We start from the raw sequence: 9,519 nt of genomic DNA on the forward strand, positions 1-9,519 counted from the left end.
GGAAAGAGGTAATCTCCCCTGTATGCTGTTTCCACACCTTTTGGGACTTTACTAAAACCCGCAGGTCGCTTTCTTTTCTGAATCTTTCTTGAAGCTTTTGAGTCAAATTTGCCTCCAGTGAGACACCAACTTTGTAAGTGTTTCGTGGTCACTTCAGCTCCCTAAAGGTCCCAGTGTTTCGAGCCCAAGACTGAAGTCTGCTCAAAGTGGCAGGTCGTCTTCTGTTTGCCAACACTCTCTCTTGTATTGCCCACCTCTACTCTTTGTCTGCCGTTAGCTTGATATAGAGGTCCAGACATGGAAAGAGAATAGTTCACAAGTATAACAGAGAAAGCAATAAGAGTGTCAGAACAAGATTGGCTCCCAACACTTTTTCTGATACAAAGAGACTAAGATTACCTGTTTTCCCAAAAAGTTATGATCAGGACAATCGTGACAACAGACAGCATGAATCCCAGGATGGAGAGTATAACCACAACCATGCTACTATCTAAAGAAAAACAAAGAACACCAGCCAATGCATTTAAATGTCTCACTGTTAAGCCACCATAACTGTAATGTCTCTTCAGACAATAAAGTTAGGAATTAATGCCAAGCCTTGCACTTGCCTATCATCGCTGTGGTGCAGTGGTGCACTTCTTCTGCCTCCCCGAAGGAGGAAGGAGGTAGGCTGACAGAGCATCAGCACTTGGCTGAGCTCCAAGCTGGGTTCCCAGCTTGGATTAAAGCAGCTCGAAGCCTGCTATCACCTCCAGCGCATTGAAGCCACCACTCACCACATCCTTACAGCAGCACTGAAGTGACATTGAACACATGTAATGCCGAAGTATCCCTGGGGACAGATGGGACCCCAAGGGCCAGAAGGATTATTTATATTTAGAAGTGCAATGATGAGATTTTATTCCATATTGCATTTGTAATTTAAGTCCCATGTTTGCACACAAATCCAGGGCCCTGAAATGGGTCATGTTTCACTGCTCTTTGTGCTTCACCTAAAACTCTCAGTGCAAGTTGGTCCTTCTCCCTGCATGCCAGCAGGCAGCAGGCAGGAGTGAGTCAGCTGTCACCTCCCTTTGCACCCCCCTCATGCCCTTACCGCAGCACTTCATCTGATCTTACCGCCCTTGAGTGAGATTTAACTTCACGTGGAGAGTCAGCCCCAGACCAGAGCGATACGGCCACTTTCTGGGTCATCTCCTCTGGGGTGCCCAGCGCCTGTGAGGGCTGACCCTGCTGTGGCCACAGGCTCTTCCCTCCCCGTGCTCTTGTCACTGCCGCCACCAGGGCTGGCCAAGGAGCTGAGGACCCCATGATCTGCTTTCTTCCAGGTGGACCAAAGTGGTTTCTGCCCTTACAGCTCTCTGTGGAGTGCTGCTCCCTTGCAGTCCTGAAGCTTTTGGAAGTGCTCCATTCACTCCACATGCCCTTGAAATAATCTCCGTTGGGCTGCGAACGTACTTTCACCTCATACGATGCATCATTTTCGAGGTTTTTCCCCAGTAATTTCACCTGAAGGTATGGCGACTTTATTGTCTAAAAAACAAAAAAATCCGATTATTTTTCTAGAAGGCACAGAAGAAGAATCTTTGAGTTTCAGCAAAATGTGCAAGATCAGGTGCATCCCTGCAGTACTGTGCTATTTGCTCTGGGTCTTTGATTATTATACAGGTGATCATCACGACGTCAGTTTAGTGTAACAGCAAGGTACTCCAGACAGTATCGAGAAGAGACAGTAACATTGGGTAAAAGCTCTTTGGAAAACAGGTGGAAGTACTAACTGTGCTTTGCTACTGCCCACACTGCAGTGGGAAATACATGCTTCCCTGGGCAGGCTCAGAAGAAAGAGGGGAAAAAATACATTTGTGTGGCATAAAAAGACAACTCTGAAAGGGCAGCTGCAGAAATGAAGCTGAAATCCCACTGTGCAGCTCTTCATTTCAATGTAATTCGTTGCCTGAATCCTTTTCTTTTTCTAGTTACAGTTCTCCTGTCTTGCCTATGTAAAAAACAGGTATAGTCCATGCTTTCAAACACATCCCTGCTGGACCAGTGTTTGCATGGCTGCTTTTGTGACAGGAGACACAGAGGTCCCAGCAGCTGGGCAGCCCAAACCAGGTCCAGTTCACAGGCAGTGACAGCCCAAAAGGTGGTCTGAGGGTGGGGGAGCTGCAGGGCTGCACCCGAAGCCAGGGGAGGTTCAGTGAAAAAGGGACACGAAGAAACTGTTGCTAAGAAAGGAAAGGGGTCATACCATTTACTGACTGATGAGCACAGAAAATGAGAGCAAAACCACCATAGCAAAGAGCAAGATGTCCAAACATTTAGAATGGTTCATTACGTTGTTTCTTTTCCTCCCACTGCAAAGTCCAAATGAATGAAACTTCATTAGCCCGGAGAAGTGCCTAATGGACACCGGTGCTGTTGGTCTGGAATTGTTTTGACTGATGAAATTTCCAGATGCCAAATATTGCACCTTTACAAGTTTTCAGCTGGAGGACTGTAGAAATGCAGATTTGAGGGCTTTTACCTAATACTGGTATTTCTGATAACATTTAATTTCAGAAATTAGTGTAAGCTCACCATCATCACTTACCTTCCAAGTACCTTCTTCCTGCCGATAAGCTATTTGGTGTATTAATTTGTCCTTTAAGTATTTCTTCCATGAGTGTGGTGTGCTATAATGAATAAGATACTCATTTGCCTCCTTTTGGTATGTGATGTTTATATCGAATGGTACTTCAGGCTTAACTGCAAATGGACAAACCGGGATATAACAGGGGTAGACTAATGTTACTACAAAATAAACAGGCTTTGAAAAGAAAAAAAAAAAAATAATAAAGTCCACTTCAATTTACAGTCCCTGCAGGGTGACCTTTCTTGAGCGAGGGCTGGCCTGAGCTGGGAGAGCCTCATGCTGAGCCCCAGCTCATCCTTGCACTTTGTTCTTGAGAGGGGACTTCGTTTTGACCTGCTGGGGCAGCAGTGTGACCAGCAGGAACAGCACTTCCTAGGGATGTGACATTTAATCTTGGAAAGCAATTCCTCAGCATGCCCACCCCTGCAGTAGCACTGCTTGAAGACCTGAAATCCTGTCCCCCTAACCAGTGCTTGGAGATGGAGACCCCATGGCAAAACCCATGGCTGCTCTGGGAGGGAAGCAGTGGGGAGCAAACTGGAGAGGGGTACAACCACTGGTGGCCATCAGGACAGTGGGACTAAGGAAGGGACAAAGTATGACAGTGTTAGATCGAGCAGAAGGGGCTGTGGCTCCTGCCCTTGATATGAACACACACCTGGTCTGCAGGAGATTGTGTCGAATGAGCATCTGTCCAAGTACCTCAAGTCCAAAATGCAGCCCTCAGGACTCTCCCCAAGCTGTGCGTGAGCTGGATGTGCTTGAAGTCTGCAGAGACCTGTGTCTGTGCCACTGAGGCTTCCTGAATGTACCATGTAAAGCACATCAGCTCTCACAGGAACAGAGAGCCCGCACCACTCTCCTCTCAGGAAAATGGAAATAGCCAGAAACTATGCCCACTCCTTCTGCAACTCCCAAATACTTAATCCTTCCATGCAGAGCCTGCAGTTTCTAGGAGAGACCACACGAGATGGTCCAGGCCGGCCCATAAGCTGAGAGGTAACGTAAGATTATTACAAAACTGTTGGATGGGGGCAGAAACTTTTCATAAGAGAGGGATGTCACAGTGCCTATTGCCAAAGGAAGGCAAAGCAATATGGCACCAGAGCAGAACAGAGCTGCCCTACACGGGCTTCTCTGCAGCCCTTGAATGAGACCAGCTCCCAAGAGGGATGAGTCCTAAGAAGCCCCTCTTCCCTCGAGTTCCCCATTTCTTGGCTCAGGCAGGTCCCCAATGTGGCTTTCATGAGCCTATTCATGTGCTCTTGGTGTCCCTTCTGCACCGCAGGATGCCTGAGCACCTCACTCAGACAACAGGCTCCACCAAGAAGCAAGGTGTGAAAAAATCAGATCTTGCAACCTTGCAGCCCCTGTGCTACCGAGCTTGCGCTAGACTCAGGGTGGTCAGTCCTGAGACTGCACAATCCCCGGTAAGAGATGAACAAAATGTCCCTGCTTGGCAGTTCACACATGCTCAGGAATAGCTGCTTTGCCCATGTGCGTGATTCGGTCGATGTCAAGGTCTGGGCAGAGTGTTACAATAAGCCAGAACTCAGCTGCACATTTTGAATGGAGGTTAATCATGCTTGATTTTGAAGCAAGGGGAACACCACACTCTGTCAACACCCCAGTCCCCAGGGCTACATGGCCTGCTAGGGCACTATTTTATACTGCCCTTATGTCATCCAGATTAAGGCTGAGGCTTTGTGCTGGGGTATTTTTTCCCCCAGTGACACCTATATCCTAAAAATGTCCAAAATGTCAAGTGTCTTACCAATGTCAGTTACAACAAGACTTCTGCAGACCCTTCTCTTCGTCTCAGAGTCCATGCAAATGTCTTTATTTGAGAGTATGTCAGTGAATTGTAAGAAATATACATCTTCCTGTTTCTCCATATTGAAGCACACATAATTGCTGTCTTCTTTGGTGCTGTTGACCAAAGCAAGACAACGTTAGTTTCTTCTCAGTCTTACTACAACATAGTCAGGGACAAATCCTTGTTGCTCATTTCACATTAACTGAAGCAAGACTGCATGTGAAATAAGAAAAAATGCCATGCAAATAAGGAGTTTAAAAGATTGATATTGGTTTTCCTCATGGTCTTCGAGCACAATAATCAAGTGACGTGAGTCACAGTGAGTGCCCTGGAGCTCTCCAAGCAAAAAATGCAATTATTAAATTGGAGAAGACCTTTGTATCTTTAAAAATTATCTTACTGCTGCCATTTTTAAAGATAGAGCAAAAGGTTCAAATGCTCACTGAAGATAAAGAGAAATTTCTTATTGACTGAAGCGTAGCAAACACAGGGTTAACAGTCAGCCAGGCCATCAAGAAGTCATATGGAACAGTTCCAGAGGTGGAAACATATCTGTGTGTTCCTCCATTGGTGTGACTCCCACATTTGAGGACTGTGATTAAATTTCAGTCAAAATCCAGAATAAATCCCACGGAAGTAGAAAAATTCTAATGAATTAGGTGGAAAAAAATTAAGTAGTGATTAGAATAGCAATATAAAGAAGATATCCACTTCTTTACTGTCTGCCGCAGAACTTTCAGTTTCAGGAAAAACAGGCAAAGGGAAAAGCAGAAGTATGCTAAAAAAATATAATCTAAGCTTCTTCAGCTAGCTGTATCAGTTAAAAAAAAAGGTGGAAAAGAGTTTCAAGGTCTCAACAAGAAGTGGAGATGACTGATGTGTCTGGTAACTGTTGGGTTTTTGTTTACTCATTCTAGTGTGTTTTTCACATGTCTGCATGTGCAAAGACAATTGCTTAATTTTTGTCTTGACCTAGACAAAGGCATTTTCCCTGCAGTGGAAAATCAGCTATCTTGCCAAAGAATTTTCTGTGGAAAGGATCTGCCTCTTAAAAAAAATTTACTTTTCACTTGGTAAAGGCTAGGTTTTGCTTTTTTTAAATATTTAATTTAAAGAAAAAATTCTCTCAGTTCATGCTGGGCTACATCCATAATTTCAGGTGTTCCAGAGCAACAGGGGCAAGATCAGGCCCACTGGAGACATTACAATGCCCGTTACAGACCCTTCCAGCTGATTATTTTCTTTTTAAAAAGTTATGTTCAGTTTCAGTAAACACTTCTTTGCTGAATATGGGATCCAAACTTGGTAAAACACTCTGAAACAGAATTTTGGGTAGCTTTGCTGGTCCTGTTTCCCAGCATACAGTAACATGACTCACCAGTGCTGAGCATTTAGCTTCCCAGAAGTTTACCAAAGGACAGACTGACAGCACTTACCACAGGGCCAGGGTGTAGTTAGTGTTGTGAGGAGGCAGCTCAGTAAAATTGCAGGTCAGGCTGCTATACGAATCTTTAAATTCCAGCTGGCTGAAGCAGTTGATGTCAAAATTGTCTGGTTCATCATCTCCAAAAGTCCCTAAGATGAGATTTGCAAGATGTTACTGAAGCAAACCTGTGAGTGTATTCAACTTGCAGCACCATTGTATAGGAGGTTGTTTCTTTACGTGGTTGCCTGAAAGGAAGAGGATCAACCCACCTGTTTTGTAAGACGCAAAGAAAACTTGTTCAAAATGAAATTAAAAGCCACTTGCACCTTTCAAGGTTGCTCTCCCTGCATGCCAGCTAAGCGCACCCACTTACCACACATGGAGGTACATTCTGCATCATCGGTCTACGAACTGTAAAAAGACCGAGTGTTGCAGATGGTTTGGTCAGATGAGACAGCCTATGTCTGTTCTTTTCTATTAATCATGGGCAAAGAGCGGTGATGATGTCAACCTGGAAACCTCTGAAAAAAAGTCCCAGTGTCAAGCGTAAAACGGAGAAAATACATTTTCCACTCTGCAGTTCAATTCCTCCTAAGTTTGAGCCAGGGACAGGGGCATTCTCATTTTAAAAGTTACAAATAAACTTTATACCAAGAAAAAAGCAGGACCTACTCCATCTGAAAATTGTCTCAGGACTTTCTCAAACAGGTTTTCCTATTAGGAACCAGAAAATGCTGGTATCCTTGGGAGCAAGACGTGGATATCTGCTGAAAAGCTGAATGTTCAAGTCAAGGACCAAAACACTCTTGAAAACAAACGGAACAGAAACATGCACTGAGGGGTATACTCTGCACGGTTACTGCCAGAGGTGTCTGGGGCTGATGCTCGAGGCTAAAGTCTGCTCAAAAGCAAGGGCTAACTTCAACAGGAGTTATTTGTATGGGAATGTCAGTGCAGGACAGCCTGTAAGTACATCAAACACCTTGTGGCTCCGAAGCAGCAGACCCACAACCAAGGATGCATGCTCAGCAGTTGCCATTGCTGCACCTGCATAAGGACCAGCTGTGATGCCGACAGCCAAGAGCGCCCGGGCAGCATCCTCCTGCCCCTGCTCTGCCCCTGCCCGCACTGTGGATGTCTGGCCTGTCACGATGTTCCTGAGAAGACTGGAAAACTATATGGGTGGTTTTAGGAAAGCAAGAGTATTTTGGTGTCATGAGACAAATAAGCCCTGTTTTGATTGTACTGCAAAGTTTTCTGAAATGTCACAAATTTGGGCTCAGGAGGGAAAGCTCAGACTTTCTACCAGAATGCGTGGCTTTCTGCAAATTTGCTTCAATGACTAATAAAACAATCACGATTTGACTAAAAGCGTTGCGTCTCAAGTCCTACACTTGGCAGGTATGAAGTCAGTGAAGCAAAAACTGATGCTTCTGAGAGGAGTCCTCTTCGACAGAAACTGCCAGTTCGGCCTCATTTCATGAATCTCACCCACTGTAGCTGAGCGGACAGGGAAAGGGTTATTGGTGGTTAAGGGTTGCTGTGATGATACATGACCATCTTCCCTACATCCAGGGACTATTCCCAATCCCCTGCTTGGTCCTCTTTTACCCACTCCTCAGACATGCCCTTGCCATGCGGGGCACCTGCTGCAGCGAGAACGAGACCTTGGTTGCTCTGGGGATATCAGTGACTTACACTCACAAACAGCGTGGGGAAATGCCCATGGAAACATTTCCAATGGAAAATCCCTCCCAGACAAAATGATGGTCATCTCTGCTGTCACCCAGGTGAATCAGATCATTGAGAGGTCACCAGCTACTTGGATATCATGATGCATAACTCTGCCGGTGATGTCCTACGATCCCTGGTCAATCCTGACAGTGTGCGGGGAGACCCAGACCTTGTCTAGCATGGAAGCACATCTGAAGATCCAAAATGGCCTTGGTTTGGTAGCAGGGAGAAAGAATGGGAGAGTTTTTTGATTGCTTTAAAATATAAGTACAGAGCATCACCCCACAGGGTCACTTATCAGCAGTGCTTCCTCCTGACCTCGGAGCTGAGTTGCATCTGGAGTTGGGTTTTGAGTAAGAGAAGAAATTCAGAAGTCAGTCAGGAATGCAGAGAAAAATGAAAAAAACAGTGTGGGCAGGGGTAGGAAGGGGGCTGCTGCCTCCAGCACCTGTGGTGGGCAGCAGGAGGGACAGGAGCATCAGATGCTGCACAAATCCAAAACCCAGAGGTAGATCTATCCCCCAAGCTAAGATACAATGACCATTTGCCACCATGAGCAACCAGTGTCAAGAAGCAATTACTGGTCTTCCTTTCTCACCCCAGCTCTGGTGGGGACAACAAAATGTCTTCCACCAGCACTGCTTCTTTGAGGAGATAACCTGTGCAGCACAGACACCGACAAAGCAGGTGCTGTACAAAGCTGCCCTATTTGACCATCACATTCAAGACCAAGACACGGGCCAGCGCAGCTCTAGAACAAGCCCTGCAGCAGTTTCACACAGGTGAGCGCCTTGACCAATGTAGCCCTGACCCACTGGGCATACATACATGTACAAAATGTATGTTACATAAAGTTACATATTTGTGGGTAAAAGCATGTGCATACAGATTTATTCAAAATTCAGGGGATAACAAGTAAGCTGAAATGAATCTGCATAAAATGGAAAGAGCCCATATTTGATATCAGTCGATAAACCCAAAGCTCACATGCACAGATATGTCACATTTTACTCCTCTCTAAGACTTCACTTGCAACTACCAGCAGACTAGCTTATTTACACTCATAGCTACCTCAAGACAACATTAAAACTTATGAATTAGGATGACTGGTCTCCCTTTATATAAGAGACAGAGACCGCTTGGTGTTCTCTCTATATCCTATATGTAAACTACATATACCAGCTTTTACATAAACACACAAAACTGATCATCATCATACTAATAAATGGAATATCAGAAAAGAACAATCAGCTGTCCACTACTGCTTTGCTGAAAAGTGACAGAAATTTTAATTCATTCTCTATCAGGCCGACTGCAAAATAAAAAGAAAGAAAAAAGTTTTGTCTTTCAGTTCAAACAGCCATTTAATATTTAACCAGCGTAATGCAGTTTTGGTGCTGCGCTGGAAGGAAAGCTGACTTTTGACACTGAACTTTCGCATTCTGATTATTTGGTTCCCTATTCATGGAAATAACATCCTAACCATAAAATATATGACAATTAAACCTCATGAATGGTGTTAAGTAAGCAATTTGAAATGCTTTTTCTGGTATGATTTCTCCGTGGGCTGACAGCAGTTTTTGTCCGACATAAATATGCATGTAGCCTCAGTTACACTCCTTCCCTAAACCTCATAACGACCACACACAAGTGTTTGCTACGCCAATGGTTTTGAAGACTTCAACATGACTCATACTGCTAAGGACTCTTTACATAATTAAAAGTTTACAAGATTATAATTTTTTCCTTGAGAATCCCAGACCAGGCAGAGCCCTGAGTCTGGCTCTGCTGAAATCAAGGCAGGGCTTGAGATGTGGTGACTCTATTGGGAGAAAAACTGCTCTCGTAGCTACAGCCATCGCAAGTCCTTCACAGAGATGGTTGTCTCTTGAGTTTGGACAACACCCA

At 44.8% G+C, this 9,519-nt stretch overlaps 1 protein-coding gene across 1 annotated transcript in view; it reads right to left on the minus strand.

Annotated features, from left to right (window-relative positions):
- The window catches only part of IL7R (interleukin 7 receptor), a 14,764-nt gene that overhangs the window by 2,927 nt on the left and 2,318 nt on the right, over window positions 1–9,519 (minus strand). The window contains exons 2-6 of the mRNA XM_009894714.1: window positions 5,888–6,026; window positions 4,410–4,564; window positions 2,594–2,748; window positions 1,356–1,533; window positions 400–490 (exon numbers count right to left, since the gene is read on the minus strand). Coding sequence (XP_009893016.1) covers window positions 400–490; window positions 1,356–1,533; window positions 2,594–2,748; window positions 4,410–4,564; window positions 5,888–6,026 — 718 coding nt within the window. The remainder of the gene's footprint in view (window positions 1–399; window positions 491–1,355; window positions 1,534–2,593; window positions 2,749–4,409; window positions 4,565–5,887; window positions 6,027–9,519) is intronic.

The sequence above is a fragment of the Charadrius vociferus genome, unplaced genomic scaffold, assembly GCF_000708025.1.
Source record: "Charadrius vociferus isolate BGI_N301 unplaced genomic scaffold, ASM70802v2 scaffold450, whole genome shotgun sequence".
In the NCBI taxonomy this organism is placed as follows: domain Eukaryota; kingdom Metazoa; phylum Chordata; class Aves; order Charadriiformes; family Charadriidae; genus Charadrius; species Charadrius vociferus.